Source organism: Nilaparvata lugens, chromosome 4 (genome assembly GCF_014356525.2).
Source record: "Nilaparvata lugens isolate BPH chromosome 4, ASM1435652v1, whole genome shotgun sequence".
Taxonomy (NCBI): domain Eukaryota; kingdom Metazoa; phylum Arthropoda; class Insecta; order Hemiptera; family Delphacidae; genus Nilaparvata; species Nilaparvata lugens.
The window spans coordinates 68,950,180-68,969,019 of NC_052507.1; the positions used below are offsets into that span (position 1 = coordinate 68,950,180).

An 18,840-nucleotide genomic window follows, 5' to 3' on the forward strand; every position below is an offset into this window, starting at 1 on the left:
CAATACCATAAAGAATTCATCCTCCAAATCTCATGGATTTATCTTTTCCAAGTTTGGAATGTTCTGTCCCAAAAATTTAAAGTTTAGGCGCTCATATCTTAAAAAGTAATATGATCGGAAGCTTGATTGCTTGATGATATACAAATCGAAAAAAATTGAAAAATATCACCAGAAAAAGTTTATTTTTAGCCTTTGCACATCCTTAAAGTCGAATTTTGGCTAAAAGCTTTTCAACTCTAGGAGTTATTAGAATTTTTGTGAGAAAAATTTTGTTCATTTAATTGTTTCAGATAATTTATTCTTTCTATATTGTTTAAAGGTAATAATGATGTAGAATTTGATTGAAATTGATATCCATATTCAGTTATTCTTTGCAATTGAGACCTATTGTTTTCCTCTCCTCAAGATTAATAAAAACAATGATACGGTAAAAATAAAATCATGTGACTCATGTCTCAATTAACCAAATTTACATTCAATGTACATGCTAACATGAATGTGAAATCATTACTCCACGTGAACTAAAAAAAACTATTTATGTATTAGAGATTAAACCAGACTGTTTTCCAGTAATTCCAGACCGGAAATTCCAAATGATGTAATCGCGAGAAAACAGAGGAGTGAATGAGCTTGAGCTTAGAAAAAATGTCCTTCAACCTTCAGTAGACAAGAGCCGAGTAAATCTAAAAAGGCGTTTGCCGTCATTATAATTATTGAAGACAGCTCTACACCTTATCCTGCATGAAATGAAATATTACATTCAACAAAGCTAAACGATCATCTGAGTCATAGCACCTGAGTACTGTACAACATTGGTAGGTGGACTTCAGATATTGCATTTTAGAATGGTGGTAAATGTAATTACTGTCAGAAACAGTCCTTGAATCATTCGCTCATTCCAGAATTGACATTTGGAAGATTAAAAATTTGAAAACAACGTACATGATGAACACTATAAGGATTCAGAATAATATAATAGACTTTGCAAGGATAGTGATCACTATAGTTCAATTAAATATAATCTTCTGTATTGTGCTGTATTTGTATTTTTTGCTAACGACGTGGTTAATAGGAAGAGTGGAAGTCACTGTCCAAACTTCACCACGTCATCAACTAAGAATATCATTCTATTCTATTCTATTAAAAAGCGTTATAATGAACAGTTCTCTCATATTTTTCATCAATTATTTTTGTAAAAACTTGCTATTTCTTAATTTGTTTTAGTTTACTGTATTTTATATTGTCTACTTTGCCTTCTACTAAAAAGCTTTGTGGTGTCGTATTATTTGGAGTTTAAACATATTTGTTTACTGGAAAATGATAATTCATTTTGAAAAACATTGTGTGTGATAGTTACCTTTGTGAGGGTTGAGGTGATGCGAGGAGGAACCTGGTGAGGAGAGCCATGGCTGGAGGGGGTGTCGGGGGAGGAGTCGCCGGAGAACAGTGTCTCGTTTCCACTGTCCACCCGGGCCGCCATCTGCAATACATTTATAATTTCAATCACAATAATATTGGAAGAGGAAACTGTCGAATAAGAAGAAACGGATGAATTTTGTAACACACTGTTTGAAATTATAATCCAAGTATAGTAAGAGATTGGTTTATGGTATGATATGAGACTAGACTGTAGAGATGAGTCAGGATAACACATTTGAGACTATAATCAAAGATCTAAGCCACAGATTAGTTTATTTATCGGTCTGCTCTCCAATATAAAGTATTGGTATGAAATAAACTTTTCTGAGATGGATTTCCAATACAGAGATTAAAGATATATAGTTATTGTGGAGATACATCAGTTGATGTCTAATAATATTCCCCTCTGGTAAATTTTTAAGGGAAATGAATGAAAAAGAAGCAAGTTTTCTGTGAAAACGTTGATTACTTAATAATGCAAGGAATAGAATAAAACAGTCAATTAAATGATCATTATATTTTTAAGAACAGTTTGATTTTTCTATGTGAATTACAAACTCTATCGAATTAATAGAGAATACATTGACAAGAATTATGTATTATGGGTCCACAGACTACAGTTAATTATTCATATTCAATAAGATTATCCACAGAGTATTGTCTCTAGTCAATTAAACTATTATCACACTTTTCAAGAACATTATTTGGCTAGATTAACGCAAAATTATAACCCCCATCAAGCCAACAAACAACATTAATAAAACAAATTCACTGACCTATCCAATATGATAACATAAATACGATAAATATATTACGATCAAATGCCTTGCTCAGGTCACAGAAGGTGGCATTAACAAAGCGTTTACCCTCAAAAGCCTCAAGAATTTTATTGATGAGCGAACCAGCATCTTGTGTGGTCGACCTATTTTTAATAAAACCAAATTGCTCATTACATACAACTTTATGTTGCTCTAAATACGCACACATTTGCTTATGAATTATAATTTCAAATACTTTGGCAACAATGGGAACTAATGAGATTGGTCAGTAACTGGAAGGGCAATTCTTGTCACCCTTCTTATATTTGAACTAGACCAGTAATAACTACTCATTTAATTCATTTTTTTCTCATATCACCATAAATTTTATTGTCATTTTTTGAATTTTGTTCTCTTATTATCCCTGCATCTTTTGTATTTGTATTTTCTGCTAACGACGTTGTTAAGTGGCAGAGTGGACATTACTTTCGAAACTTCCCCACTTCAAATAAAAAAGTCATTTTATTCTATTTAATTAATTTTGTAATGTTCGCATATTGACCTTTCTAAATAATTCAATATGCTGTTCAGCTCCATTAAGGTGCCCACAATAGAAGATTACACTGAATATAAAAAATGCAAAAAAATTATGAATACTCTTTTGAGTAACGCGAATTATAACCCCCATCAAGCCAATATACAACATTAATAAAACAAATTCACTGATCTATCTAATATGATAACATAAATACGATTAATATATTTGAACTAGCCCAGTAATAACTACTCATTTCTTTTATTTTTTTTCTCATATCACCATCATTTTATTGTCATTTTTTGATTCTGTTTTCTTATTATCCCTGTATCTTTTGTACATATTTGTATTTTCTGCTAACAACGTGACTAAGTGGTAGAGTGGACATTAGTCCAAACTTCCCCACTTCAAATAAAAAAGTCAATGTATTCTATTATATTCACATGTAAATATAAGTAATATTCGCATATTGACCTTTCTAAATCATTTATTTATTTATTTATTTATTCGTTGATATAAATTAGTTACAAATCATATGAATATGATCGGGATAGAACAACAGGCATAGCCCAAAACTATTCTGTTCCCAAATTTTGATAAATAATGAAATGTCCGAAAAAATAGGTTATGTTCTCACTAAGGAAATTTAAAGTTCAAAGTTCTGTCCAAGAATATATATTAGCTAGAAATTTTGAATTTAGAATGATTGAAATACCAAATTAACATTGAATATGTTATGTTGTTCAGCTCCATTAAGGTGCCCACGATAGAAGATAGCGCTGAATATAAAAAATACAAACAAATTATGAATACTATTATGATGGATGATGATGATTGTAAATATTCTTTTTATCCTGTAGCAAATAATGTACTAAATAATGAGAAGGCAATAATATAACAGAAGCAATCAGGACGTGACAACCGCATTGGCTGATGATTTGATTTGGTCGAGTATTTGGGATCAGTGAATAGTAAACATTATACAGTCAGTGGGTTACGGACTGCAAGGTGCGAGGTACGTTTCAGAGCGTGAATAATTTCCGTTTACAAAGTGGCATGCAACATTGCTCGATTTGTCTCACCTTTTCTTTACAACAATAAATGGCGGCCAATTGAAAGTAAGCTGCTTTTCGAGTCTGTGATTATGAAGCGTTAAAGGTATCCATTGTTAAAAATAAGCCTGTTTATAAAAATAAATCCTGTTTGTTTTCCTCTATTTATATGATTCAGTATGTTTAAAAGTCCAGTTGGAAAAGTTTATTGCCCGTTTAAAAAGTCTATAATATGCTTCAGAGCAGCATAGACAATGCAATAAATTAATGAAAAATATTTAACATAACAATGGAGATCTAAGAGTGATTCTATACAATGCATCTAAGTGAATAGCATTCATGGAAGTTTTTGATTATGGATATGAATGGTAATTAAAATTGCAATGAACGATATGAATTTGATGAATCACTATTTCAAATTTCGAATTCCAAATTTCAAATTTATTTCTCAAAAAAACATACACAATTATGATAATATAATATTATAACATCTAAAAATAATACAAGAAACATACTATTAAATATATAAAATAATCCCAAAACTGCAGTATATTTTTTTATGACCATCTATGTTCAAGGAGTAGCCTACAAGGTAAAACCTGTGAGTAGACCTAACTATAAGAATATTAGATTGAAAAACTTATTTATTCACAAAAAACTCAAATAAGCTAATTTCATGGAGAAAAGATAGCATAAGATCAGGTAGAATTATTCTGTCTTTTTTCTATGTTAATATTATTTTTACTGCAATTTTAAAACTGAATAAATTTTTAAACATATCTATATTTTGAGTTGAAATAATAATATTGAAAAAATATACCCAGAATGTATATAGACTTCAAATAGTGGAATCAATCTCTGCTAATAAATAATCGAACAATGGATACAATATGATCCTTGATTATCCAATAGATAACCAATGTCTACATCGATATATACAATAGCTGGCTGAGTACATCGCTATTGTCGGTTGTAAATGGCAACTATTCCAAGGTTTTTGAACAAAGACTTGAATGAATTCAGATGACTGACACTTTCGTTAGAATAAGTGCTATTGAAACTCCAAATCATGCTGCAAAAATGAGCCGTAAACTTGTTTAGCACAAAAACGTAGCCTAACTGAGAAAAAAAAAACAATATTGATGGCTCAGACTTTATGGAAATAAAAAAATCAGTGAATTTGATAATTTAATAAATAGAAACTCATAGATTAGCACTCAATTACTCGAATAAATTAGTAGTTCATCAATTTACATGAACTTTCTTGTGGTGATTCTTTATGGAATGTATGATTCATGATTTGATTTTTCCGCAACATCTTGTTTCCCTAGAGATCAAGTGACTGGCCCGTATTCTTAATAATATATAATAATAGCAGTTAAAAAGGGATTGAACCAACTGATGGTTTAAACTTGGAATATAACAGAGCGCCAGAGACTGGCTCGTATTCTCAATAATATAATAATAACAGTTAAAAAGGGATTGAATCAACTGATGATTTAAACTTGGAATATAACCCTTTATAAGTTATATGCAACCTAACTTATCGATTTAATCCAGAGGATCAAGTTGAACTTGAGTAAAACTGTTTGAGCAAACGGGCCTGTATTTCCATATTTTTTTCTCATTTCATCATTTGTTGACAAAAAAAGTCTATGGGCCGTCACAGTTAACAAAAATTGATTAGCTGTTGGTTTAAGTCATGAATGAAACACATTACCTATAATTAATTCGACCATATCTTCATGTAAACCTAGATTAGCATTAAACGTAACGTAGGTGGTGCATATGGGCCTATGCCAAGTGTTGTGTGGGTAATGAGGTGAGGTATGATACAAGTAAATGCCAGACGGGAAGGGAATCGAACCCACGAACGGTTTAGCAACAGCAGACTGAGGTTGAGCCGCTCCAAATTGGAGTAAGCTTCTCAATCCTAGACGAGCATCAAGTGAGCCATATTAGACAAGTTGTCATTGGCTGGCGAAAGGGGTTGCAACCATGCCGCGGCCTAGAACCATGTCAGTTGATGTGCGTTACCTATTTTAACAGCAGGTTTCCACGGCATGGAACACGTATATATCCGGTTGTTTTGACCCTAACTGTACCAAGGCCACGATCACTGCTCACCTGAGGCTGGCTGCTCTCTCCTCCTCCTCCTCCTCCTCTACTCTATCCCATTCATCCATCTACTTCCCCTTTCCTTATCAATACACATCCTTGTTTTTGCACTGTCTGCTTGCCGTGTATTGCTATTGTCATTGCTCGTCACTCTTGTCTCTTGTCAAAGAGAGGCGCAGCGCATTATCAGAAGACAATGCCATAATGTGACCGACCTCTTAACACCAGGACACATCGTAATACGATCCTAGAACGAGCTTAACCGGATCAATTACACCAGTTCAACAACCACCATTCATCTTATAATTCTTGAATATATTATACCGTTTCGACAAAAACTTTCCTGAACACACTATGAGCTGATCTGATACGGGGTCCAGATCCTTTATTCCGAGAAATTTCATTTAATACCCAACATTTCCCAGAACAGACATGGAATTAGAAATTAGATACTCAGATTTGGGGTTTGAGCCACTGTATCTCCCATATCTTTAAATTTCTTCAGAGATTAATCTCTCTACAAATATAGGAAAAGGTAGTTGTCTTTTTTCTTTAGGGCTACTTTAAATATAAATCTCAGTACCCTTTTAAATTATTTTATCACAACATGTTTCGGACATTAATGCCATTGAGATCAAGTATTGAAAATTGAATTAATGTACGAGACATGTTGTGAGAAAATAATTTAAAAGGGTACTGAGATTTATATTTTTATTCATAGAGAATGTAGTTCTCTTTTGTAATAAATGTTGATTTTTTTCTGTGTTACCGTAGCATGAACCTGTGGACGTTCGATGGTGTTTCCAAAATCAAACGATAATCCAATTATACAAAACAGCAGTTAATAAAAATACAAAGTGATGATTGAGGCTGATATGAAAGAATATTCTCACTCTCACAATGCTAAATTATTGACAATTGTTTATCGAGGGTGACAAAGCTTCGAAGAACACCTACATTGAGGATCTAATTATTATGCTCCTAAACTTTAGAATCTGATCTGTGCTCAGGAGTAAAATCGCCGTTGTAAAAGTGTAAAAAATATATAGTTGAGCAACGAAGCTTCAAGTTCAAGCTTGAAAGTGTTGAATGTGATCATGTATTTCAATGTGTCGAAACAACAATCAAACAATCAATAATTTTATTCAATTCAACACAAAATACATGAAGGAAATCAAAATACAAAAATTCACAATCAGAAATAAGTTTATCATAAAATACAAAAACAGGCTTCATATGGTGGGGTGTGCTGAAAAGAAAAAAAGGAGGTAAAATACCTAGCCAACTATGGTTTCTCATGTAAGAGGCAGGTAGAGGGTTTAAAAGTAAGGAACGAAGGTTAAAGAGGAGTGGAAAAGGGGAGAAATGGAGAAGAAGGCAGGAAAAAAGAGAGAAGAATTAATATGACCAAAAATTTAAGCGAGACTACTTTCAACAAATTTATCTAAAATAAAAGGCCTTGCAAACATACCACTCCACTATTCGCCATCAGAGTGCGCCACTATTTAATCAAATCTAGACTTTCTATATACTACCTATGTATGAAGGAGGTCCTGATTACATGCATTAGCTACACTCGCTCAAGCTTGAAGCTACCTTCACCGCTCAACTATGTTTGCAGTTTTAATCTTATCAGTTCTTAATCAGTATACTAAAGCATAATTATATTATACGGTATACTCAGTACTCAGTAAGATAAAGAGTATAACGTACTCAATTGATTACATCGAATTACAAGATCATTTCTTCAGAAAGTGAATCGATTTTGTGTACAGAACATGATTAACGTAATCGATTTTTAACAAGGCAGTTACGTTTTTATAATCATTTCTTGATATTCCAGTCGGTATTACATCATTTGAAACAATAAATTGACACTTTTTACAATTTACTAATATCCTAGAAGCCATCACATGTTAATTCTTATCTAGAACGCGGTTGAAGTGTGTTTTCGTGTCTTCCTGTTTGACAAAAAAGTTGACAAACCGATTACCACTTCATAGCTCGATGGATATTAGTAATAAATCAGGCAGAAAGTCAACTTGGGCCTGTTTTTTGTTGGGGAGTTGCTTAGTCAGAAAGTATTAAGGATGGAGATAAGGAATGGAAATGTAAAGTTGCCCAATACTAATCATCTGTCCTCGTAGAAGCATTTTTTTATTGAACTAAATTGTAAAGGATCATTTTTCAATGTCAGTGAATGTGTATTTTTTGTGCTCAGTTTTCTACGGCACCCTAACACTTTCTCTCTTTATTGCAAGTATTTCCCGGTGTATTCATTATTTCTATTCCATTTATCAGGTGTGCTGACTATCAATTTGGGAAGTTTTGAGCCTTTGAGAAAAATTTTCAACAGTTGTGAGATTAAAACACTTTCACCTCCAATTTCAAGAAATCCGATTAAATTGTATCTCTGCCAAATAACGTTATTCAATCGAGATCATAACTTTATAACTAAATAGTAAAAGTGGGAAGATTTTACTTACACAGTGGATAATTAACCGATTGAAGATGAAAAGACCGTTTACAATATCACCCAGTCTCCGAGAATTCTATCGACTCATTTTTGTATGATTGTATAGTCCTACCAAAGACGATACATATTATAATTACTCTGTTTCTTTATGTTTCTCGGTGTAAATTGGCGATGATGGCACCGTGAGAAAAAAACGTTATATTTAATAAAAACCCCTTACTAAATACTTTCAGCCGTAGTAAAATATGCAGTTAGGAAATGAAACCCATAAAAGAGTTTTGAAACTGTTGCTGAGTAGAAATTGTTTTAAAGTCTTAAAAGTTCAAGTTTATCTCCTGTTGTGCTTATGATCTCCTTCAATACCTAGAAGTAGAAATGTCCAATTGTACTTGAAACGGTCATATAAATTTAGAACGTAGATGCATTCAAATGGTATCACTGAATCAATTTCCAGGAAAATATCGTTGTGTTTCAACCGAAGAATGAACCAAAAATACAAGAAAATTTATAAGGTCCATGTTACTTTTTTACTATGCGAATTCTCAGAAATGCTATCATTACAAGAGAACAGTCCTGCGAATCGTGAATTGAAATATGTGTCTATGAGAGACCGAGAATCTCATAAGAGAAGAATCTCCTCACTCACAAGAGAGTGAGGAGGACAAGTCGAAGAACACCAATAGGAAGGGAAAATCCAAACAGTCAATTCTGTTAACAAACAGGTTCAACATGCAAACCACAGATAAAGTTAATATGTGTTGGGATAATTCGAGCAAACTCGATTATCGCCGCTGGTTATTTTAGAGTTGGTCATTTTATTTTCGTTTTTAACTGGCTGTTTAAAAATGTTCTAATTTCTGAGGATCTGATATTCGGGTTATCATTTTCTCAATTTGACTCTTTCATTAATCAAGCCGCTTAGCATTCAAACTTGTAAAAGAGATTTCAATACTTGATAATGAGATTATTGGAGCAATTCTACATTTAAATATGAACATGGTGTAACCTTGCCAGGTTTCTACGACATTTCAGCATGAGACCGGAGTATCTCTTTCCTTGAGGTACTACGGCTTGGACAAACCCATATATAAACTTGAACTTCATTCAAGAATATTTTGGAATTGAATAATTAAATTAAAAATTAATTTTATTTTATTACAAACTTTATTTGACCAAATAGAGCTGATGAGTCGTGAACGACTAGAGTAATTTTGTCTATGCTGCTCACTGCTCCAAAATTTAAATGATTATTGATGATCGAGACTTGATGCAGTCGCTCACCTCTCATCAACTCTATTTGATCGATTAGTAGATAGTAATTTTGTCTATGCTACTCACTGCTCCAAAATTTAGATGATTTGAGACTTGGTGCATTCGCTCTGATCCCCTTCAGCACGTCAGAATTCATGTAATCTTTCAAAGTTAGTGAAGTGCAAACATTTAGCACAGCTCATTCGATTTTTATTAGAATCTAAAAAATCATTGATAACTTTGTTGTACGGGTCGTTGCGAAGTTGCTGGGATGAGGAATCGGTTGTTAGCTACTAATTTGTCGGTTGCCGATCTATTTGATCAGCTGATTAGGTTCCATCAAACCGGGCGCAGGCAGCAGGGCAGCACCAAAGCAGAGCACTTCTAGTTACAATAATGTTATCCGGTGTTGAGCCATCCTACAGATGATAATGCCAAGTCAAGAAGATACCGACAAATCGTGTGCTGTTTAAGCGGGTTGGCGGCACTTTAAAAAATAAATTACTGTTACCGTATTTCGGCTAACGAGGCCATTCTAAGGTTCCGCCTCTCTTCTCAAAAACATCTTTCTCTCTGCTTCACTCACCGCACCTTCTCATTCTAGATCTTTGGCGAAATTGGATTTACATATTTTAATAAATAAAAGATCAAACAGACGCCTGGCATCACGAAGCCCGTGGGCATTCAGATGAGGCACGCTCTCCAGCTGTTGCTCGGTGTCCAACAAACAGATTTTTGGGATCGCAACAAAATATCGATATATCGGCAATAAAATATCGATAAATCGGATCCAATAAATCTATATTTTCTGTCATCGATATATTGCATCCGATATATCGATATCTTGGAAAAATTTGCAATTATTAAACAAATTGGCTTGCTTGATTGACTGCGATAACAACGCGAAGCTAGATCAGCAATGAGAACCAGGTTGTTGTATGTGATGAGGTGAGGGGGTGAGTGAGTGCAGAAAGCACACACACACACACACGAGTGGTCGATTAGTACAACTCTGTTATTTAGCCACCGGCAATAACCGAGCAATCAGGCAGCAAGCACAAGCGCAGTATTCACTTTTCAGTACTTACAATGTTGCATGAACAAATTGCTATCATTAAGAGAGTTTCTAATGAGTGTTAACTTAGCTGCTAGCTGCGCATGCAACTCGCTTACCGTATCTCTCACTATGTTATTAAAAGTCTTAACTTCTATAGTGAGGTCCACGTTATAATGACAGTATTTGATCAACTTTGGTTTTGCTATCCTAGTCTATCATTCGACAAATCCGGTGGTACTATCCTTTTCTAGGTCCACAACGATGCCAATTATGTTTTTCACAGTGTAGAAATATAATTAATTCATGCAGAGAATCGGCATCGCTATTCTTCTATCTTTATCCACTGCCATTATAACGTGGACCTCACTATATGCAATGAATAGTCTGTGAATAAGGATATGTTTCCTGAATATTTTATGAACTGAACTTGATATGTGATTTTCAAACATTTCATATCAACTACAATGTTTTTGCAGAGACACCTTGAGGTGCATAAAGACTTATGAGCCACAAACATGCACATTTCACTTTTCATCAGCTGATGCTATCCTTATTAAATTTGTATTTGTACAGAGACAGTAAGATACAGATATTACCATCAGCTGATGAAAAGTGGAATGCGCGTGTTCGTGGCGCATAAGTCTGTACGCACTTTTGTGCAATAGAGTTCTATAAAAATTGGTCTATCATGAATTTCATTGAGATTGTTAAAGGCGTTTCACGATATTTGTTGAAGGAATTTCCACAAAAATACAGGAATATTTTGCTTTACTATATTATAGTGTTCGAGAGTTCAATAACTCCGTATCTGACTCCGTAATGAGCTCTCTACTTGTTCCCAGCTCAAGCTGATCCTTTGTAATTCATTGCAAAATGGATAGGTTTTCTATTTTTTCATTCCGATACATGAACATAATCGCGAAATTCAATAGATCCGTAGATCGATATGAATCAATAGCTCAAACTCAATAGAGATCGAAAATACTTTCCTTTTTCATCTCTAATGACCGTGGAGTTTCATAAGTCTGATCCTGAAGTATTGATCTGTAAAATTTTGATCCGCAACAACTTCACAAAATTTTGCAAGCCCCTCAACATAAAAGATAAATACAGGTGAGCGCAATGGAACACAGGGGGACACAGGGATTGTTTGTAATGGATATAGGGACCCTCAAGAAAGAAAGTTGAGTGATCTAATTGGGAGCATAATTTGTGAACAGAGACAAATGATTACTAAACGGGTCATTCAACTATCAACAGGTATCACAAGTATCATTTAACTATCAACAGGTATCACAAGTAGTATCATTTAACTATCAACAGGTATCACAAGTATCATTTACCTATCAACAGGTATCACAAGTATCATTTAACTATCAACAGGTATCACAAGTATCATGTATCCTATCATTCAACTATAAAATATTAAACGGTATCTCTACAACATACTTGATAAGAAAGAGTGTAGCTGAGCACAAACAAGAAGGCTGGTGAACGGAAAGGACGATTGACATAATAGAATGAGCAGAACAAGGGCAAGAAAGCAATGCAAAGCGTCTCCCGCAGCCTCTCTACAGGCAGGCTTATTAAATCGAAGCAGGCGGCAGCACGGAACAGACACGGATGCCGGACGGAGGACGGACAATCGCCGGACGGGATTCGATTGCAGGTAAAAGAGCACGCAGCACCTCTTTCACTTCGTGACCGATCCAACAATCAGATATTCCACCTTTCACAGTCGGCTATCCTCTAAATACATCTCTCGGTCATTGTGATTCAAAGCAGCAGCAGCTCTTTAGTGCGTCGTGTCGTCGCATCTTTTATTCCATCCTCACCTATCTATTATCTCTGTGAGTACTCCTCACCAATTCACTCGGCCCTTGACAACCTCCACTTTCCCACATTATTCCCCGAACAACAGCCACAATATTTCTCTCTTCCAGCTCACGGCGCCACGAATTTCAAGCCGTCATGTACCACACGACTCAAGATTTCATCTTTGTACTATGCAGTTGAAGTTTGAAACTAGGATTGAGATTGTCGCTCGAAAAAGTTGGAGATGTGAAGAAATGCTGGTACCAGTATAGTTTGATAGGAGAATTTTATTGTACTGGCTGTCAATGCAGAGTTATCATTATTTCATTGCAGTAATGCACAATCGAACCTCGATATAGCAGATCTCAAGGGAACGCTCAAAAATATAATATTAAGGAAGGCACACAGATCGTCATCGGACGGACGGCACGCATCGGACGGATCGGTTGATTGGATTTGATGCATTGTTTTCAATTGGAGTGCACATACCTATCCGCATCGTACAGGTATGCGCACTCCAATTGAAAACAATGCATCAAATCTAATTATCCGATCCGTCCGATGCGTGCCGTCCGTCCGATGACGATCTGTGTGCGTCTACCTTTACGAGGTTTATTCTAAATCGGGGTGAACAATATCAAGGTTGAGAGTTATATGGACGTTTCAAGGGGATGTAGAAGAAATGCTCTATAACAGTGAATGTACTATATGGAGGTTCCAATATACTACAATAATTTTCACAGTAAAAATAATTTAAAAGGAGACTGAGATTTATATTTTCATTTACATTAAAAGTAGCCCTAAAGGAAAAAGACAATTTGCAGAGTTTACGGATAGTGGCTATGAGTATTGAAAACGAAATTGAATAGCGATGGGATCTCAACTGCATGCATGTAAAGCTTGCCTTCGACTGCATGATTTCACATTTACAGATTTTCCGCCGACACCAGTCCCAGAATGTCTTCCGATTGGCTAATTCTCATCAACAGCTGATTTTCAGCCAATCAGAACAATTAATTATTATATTACTTCTCAGTCTAAGCGAAAATTTTCAAGAAAGAGTATAAAATATTGAGCAACAAAGATTTTTGAATTTGTTTGAAATACTTACATTAGCATGTCATGGAGGTGTACGTGCGTATTTGCGTGATCCTCACGTGTTCTCCAAACGTGTCATGTCTTCACTAAGTTATCACTGTCTCTGTCATTATCACATCGTTCTCAGCACGTTCACCTGAAATCAAAGAAGCCACTGATAAGATATGCTATATTGCAAGAATATAAACAAGTATTTCCCGCAATAATATGTAAAATTGTAAGATTTTTCAATTCTGTACTGACAATTATTGTTTTTCATGTTTTATTCACTCATTTAACGATTGACAGAATACAAAGTCAATCTTCACTGGTCAATTGCATAAAAAAATGGAGAAATTGGAGGTTTGTAAACAGAGGAAGAAAAATATTTTGAGAGGTTAGGTGAATGAAAATTCTCTCATTCTCCTTTGGTAAGAAGCTGAGGTGATCTCACTATGATCATAACTTTAATCTTACACATATTTTGTAAGAAATGTAATGAGTCAGCTGGAATTCGCATAAGCCCATAATACAATCTACTAGATACTAGTAGTTCTGTGAACAGTAGACCTCACTTAGTATTCTCATCCACAAGTACGTATGATTGAAACTAAAGACCTTATGGAAATACAGCAATAGACTGGCTTCTCCACACATCTGTGTAATCACTTGTCAGCTGATTTATTATGAATAATATTCTATAGTCTGATTTTTACTCTCATATTGGCGTATGAAGGAGGCTCATTTTTCCTTTTATATTATCCTTGGAATGCAAAATTTCCAAAAACCTTGTATATACGTCGACGCGCAATTAAAAAAGGAACATTCCTGTCAAATTTCATGAAAATCTATTACCGCGTTTCGCCGTAAATGCGCAACATAATAAATAAACATTCAAACATTAAGAGAAATGCCAAACCGTCGACTTGAATCTTAGACCTCACTTCGTTCGGTCAATTAAAGCATTCCCCGCTTAAAACTACATGAGAATGAAATCTTTGGAAAACGAACAATAGTAAAAAAGTAAGCCTCCGCTTATCATGGCCAACCAAACTTACAAAAGCATTGATACAGTTTTATGATTTACAGTTAATTTTGACCGCAAGAGTACGGTAATGTAAAATAAGTTTTTCACGCTTCTTGCTTACTTCCTGCGTTTTAAACGGGACAGTCAAGTTAAGATATTAATGCCTTTAATGAATAATGATTCTTTTGAATAAAATATCTGGCATATTTTGAAAGGTAACAATGTGAAGAAAAATTTTCAGTTTAATTGGTATGTCATGGCACAAAAGAGTGTCGGGTCAATGCGTGGAATAAGTACAGTATCTATTAAACATGGAGAAACGAACTGACAGTGAGAGGACTGTATTTATTCCAAACGTCTACAGAACAATCGTGAGTAGCAGCGGAGACAGTCACTGCGTTAATGGGGCGGATCAACATCGTGACACCAATGAGAACTGAACACAACAAAGACTATCAGAACAGCGGACAACGCTCAGAAGAATCCTTCTCTGCGACAAGGCTCAGAGGAAGACACTCGAGAGAAGGCACTGTCGCTCATTACGTTGGCAAATCAAACAGGACGTGGAGTGCGGAGACGCCCAAAACTAACGCTTTCCTTCCTTCACAGTCACTGAGACTGGGATACTCCTTTCCTTTCTTCCTCTCCGGAGACTTGCAACAGCTTGGAAAATTGCCCGTCCACAACGGAAGAAACTCATTGCCCTATGGTTCTATTTGATTCATGACACCGCAACATATCACGCTGTCTCTTTTGTTACATTGTTGGTCCATGCAAATCAGTTAAATGTAACTGAAGGCATCAAGAAACAGATTAGATTATTACTCAATATTGTTAGTTGAATTCAATCGCTGATTTAAGAGGAAAATCTTATTCATTCAACAGCTTCCCTACCCATGTAATAGCTACCAATATCGTTGCTTCGTGTTGCTGTTCAATATTTTCACAGCTACATTCTTATAATATTTAAACGATTACGATTTTATGACAATAATCTGTGAGGTATTCTCTTTTCAATCAATCAATCAATCAATCAATAATTTTATTCAAATCAACATAATATACATAAAAGAAATCAAAAAACAAAAAATCATAATCAAAAATAAAATTCTAATAAAATGCAAAAACAGGCTTCATGGTGGGGTGTGCTGAAAAGAAAGAAAGGAGGAAAAATAATTATCTAACCAACTATGGTTGTATTTTTATTTGATGGTTTTGAGAATTCACCAACTAACGTTAACGAGTAACGCTGACTCAAGGAATAACGTTGACTGACACAGTATACAAACAGCAGATCATCTTAGAAAAGTGGTTATCGCAGTTGAGCCAGTTACATACACATGAATTTTTGGCGGTCCTTATGAAATCTATCAGATTAAACGGAAATTGGCAAACACACCATCTGTTTGCCATGCTATGTTTCATCTAATAGAATTTATAAGGACGGTGAAAAATCGTACGCCCAAAAATCGATGTGTGATTTAAGAAATGATGTTTTTTTAACTAGACTAGATATCGTATACTTAGAGAGCAACAGGATGAATCATAAAATAATCAAAATGTTGGTGTTATCTGCGACTCACTATTATATTCGGATAAGAAGATGAGGAAAAGCAACTCGATTAGATTTTTCAAACGTTTAAAACAACAACAACAATTTATTCAGCTTGGGAGATGAACGTGGTGTGTTGTCGACATCGGGTTGATTAAGTTAATTGATAGATTTCGAAATACATGTTGGAGCACGCCTTTTGGCGGTGAAGGCCCGCGGCTATTTGCCGTGTGAACAGGCGCGAGCGGGGCAAGCCCCGTGGGTGTGGGAAAGGGCAAGTGTGCGCCCATAAATCCTAGCCTCACTCCTCCACCAACTTGCCAATTCCTTCTCATCAAACTGGGTGGCAGGAGGAGTGTGAGGATGAGGAGGAGGGGAGGTGAGGACGTGGGCGGTTCTGCCGAGTATTTTGCCAGACGTCATTTGCATGAACAAGCGACCGGCTCTGCACCAGATACCCACAAACCTGTCTTCCGAGGACTGTATCCGCTTTCTGAGACTTATCCTCATATGAATTCGTTAATAGGAGTTGCTGAAGATGAATGGGTGGTGCGAATACGGCAATCCAACCAATCGACAACAACTGATTTATTATTTACTTTTAAAAATATAAGATTACTTATTTCTTAATAATCTCTCAGCTCGGCACTCGTCATCATATAGATAACTATTTATTCTATCAATCTTGGAGATTGTTTCAATTCCATTTTCTCTCAATTTTCATTCAACTGTACAATTAGATGAGAAAAAATAAAATGAAATCAAACTATTTTGAACAAAATTAAGGTTGGATAAGAATTAATTAAAAAATATTATGAAATGAAATGAAAAAATCCTTTAAGGTGGAGATGGAAGATAGGACGTTAGATAATGACATCATTATTTCCAATACCTTCCACCCCACCCGTATAGTCTTCGTGATTGCTTGGCTGACTTCTTCTCTATTACAGTCACCAGTTGACCAGTAATGAGTACATGACACAGTAATGGTGTAGTGAATGATGGGTTCAATACGAATTTTACTTAGCAATCTTGTCATTTATGAATTCACCTATCCAAATAAGAGGACTAAACTAGGAACGCAGTTTCTAAACAGGAAAGCTTTATAAGTTTTACATTTTACAAAATTGTTGAAATAGCTAAGGCAGGAGAAGGAGTAGTAAGAGTAGGAGGAGGAAGAGAAGGAGTGGGAGGAGTGGGAGGAGGAGGTAAATCACTAGAAGAAGAAAACAAAAGGTATGTCACAGACTAGTCTTACAGTTTTTAGTTTCAACAACTATTTGTTGAACCACAATTCATTAGAGCTTTGGTTCTCTAACTCAACAAGCTACAAACATCCGAGGTGTTAATAAAGGCAGCTGGAAGAATATTGAACAAGATCTGAGTATTTTAGTGCTTGTTACCATTGACGGTATAGTGTTATAGTGGTATAGTGGTAGTGTGATAACTTGGTAAACCACTCTATATAAAGGTTTTAACTCTCTAATACTAATATATTGACAAGTTGTTGCGTATATTTTATAACTAGTGGTTATAATGACGTCAATGTTACAATCAACCATCAGCTGATCTATCTCATTGAAAGTTAAATACATCGGAATGAAATGATATTGGAAGTGTAACTTATCCAAATCTCCTGAAACTTTTGTGAAAGTGTTCTACTATTAGTTCTCAATCTAAATACTTGTCTCAATAATAGAAAAGAATTCTAGAATTATATGAGAGTTCTTATTATAGGAATACCGTAATCGATTGTCAATATTTTTTGTTGAATACCGATCAAATAGCTTTCGCTTAACCTTTTTCTCTCTCTCTATCTTTGTCTATCAATCTCTCTCTCTTTCTCAGTCGTTCTCTCGTTCCTTGCTGTGTTCAGTCGATATGTCGAGACGAGTGTGGCATGTGTTGACTCGTGAAATTGATTGATTTGTCAACTTATGAGAGTGAATAAAATCTGTAGAAAAAGAGATCTTAGATTAGTTAGTTAGACTTATCTGCTCAGATTGTCAACCATTGTAGGAATCAATCAAAATAGATGTTTACTTCTCAAGGAATATTATATAGAATAATGTTTTATTCAAAATATTAAAATTATCAAATGGTTTCTGGATACAATAACAATGCTACCTAGTGAAACTAAGTAAGCCTACATTCATGTAAAACGATAATTAGAGTGTATAATTTGTATAGAATAGATGAAAATGTAATAGAATTGAGTACTCATGAATTGATCTCATTGAAAGGACAGGATTTTTCCTTTGCTGTGTGATGGCAATAGTGTATTTAAATTGTTTTGTTTTTTAATTTTCTTTTGTTTTAAATTTGATTTTCATTAACGAATTATCTCCAAGGTATTAATAGAATTATTTCATACTTTATCTACGATTATAAAATGTTAACTTTTTGGCAATAAGAATTATTATTATTTATTATTATTATCTGGAAAAGAGTACGGTATAAGATAGGTTCTTAGAATGCCAAAAGACCGTTTCCCACTGAATGCCCTAATCCTCAAGCCAATAGGTAGAAGAAGTAATAGTATTGGTAGACCGAGGAAAAGATGGACGCCGAAACAAGCTTGAGAAACCTCATCAATGACAACGATGATATAAGATAGGTTGCACTTCGTACAGCTCTTATAGATTTTCCATGCGAAACGCGAATTCCGCCTTGTGGCAAGTCATTTGGTTGTTGATCGGCGAT

The 18,840-nt window shown here is 34.9% G+C and overlaps 1 protein-coding gene across 1 annotated transcript in view; it reads right to left on the reverse strand.

Moving 5' to 3' along the window:
* LOC111052467 (leucine zipper putative tumor suppressor 2 homolog) overlaps positions 1 to 18,840 on the reverse strand; it is an 84,655-nt gene that overhangs the window by 16,996 nt on the left and 48,819 nt on the right. Inside the window, exons 2-3 of the mRNA XM_039427081.1 lie at positions 13,593 to 13,715; positions 1,358 to 1,480 (exon numbers count right to left, since the gene is read on the reverse strand). Coding sequence (XP_039283015.1) covers positions 1,358 to 1,480 — 123 coding nt within the window. The 5' untranslated portion in view covers positions 13,593 to 13,715. The remainder of the gene's footprint in view (positions 1 to 1,357; positions 1,481 to 13,592; positions 13,716 to 18,840) is intronic.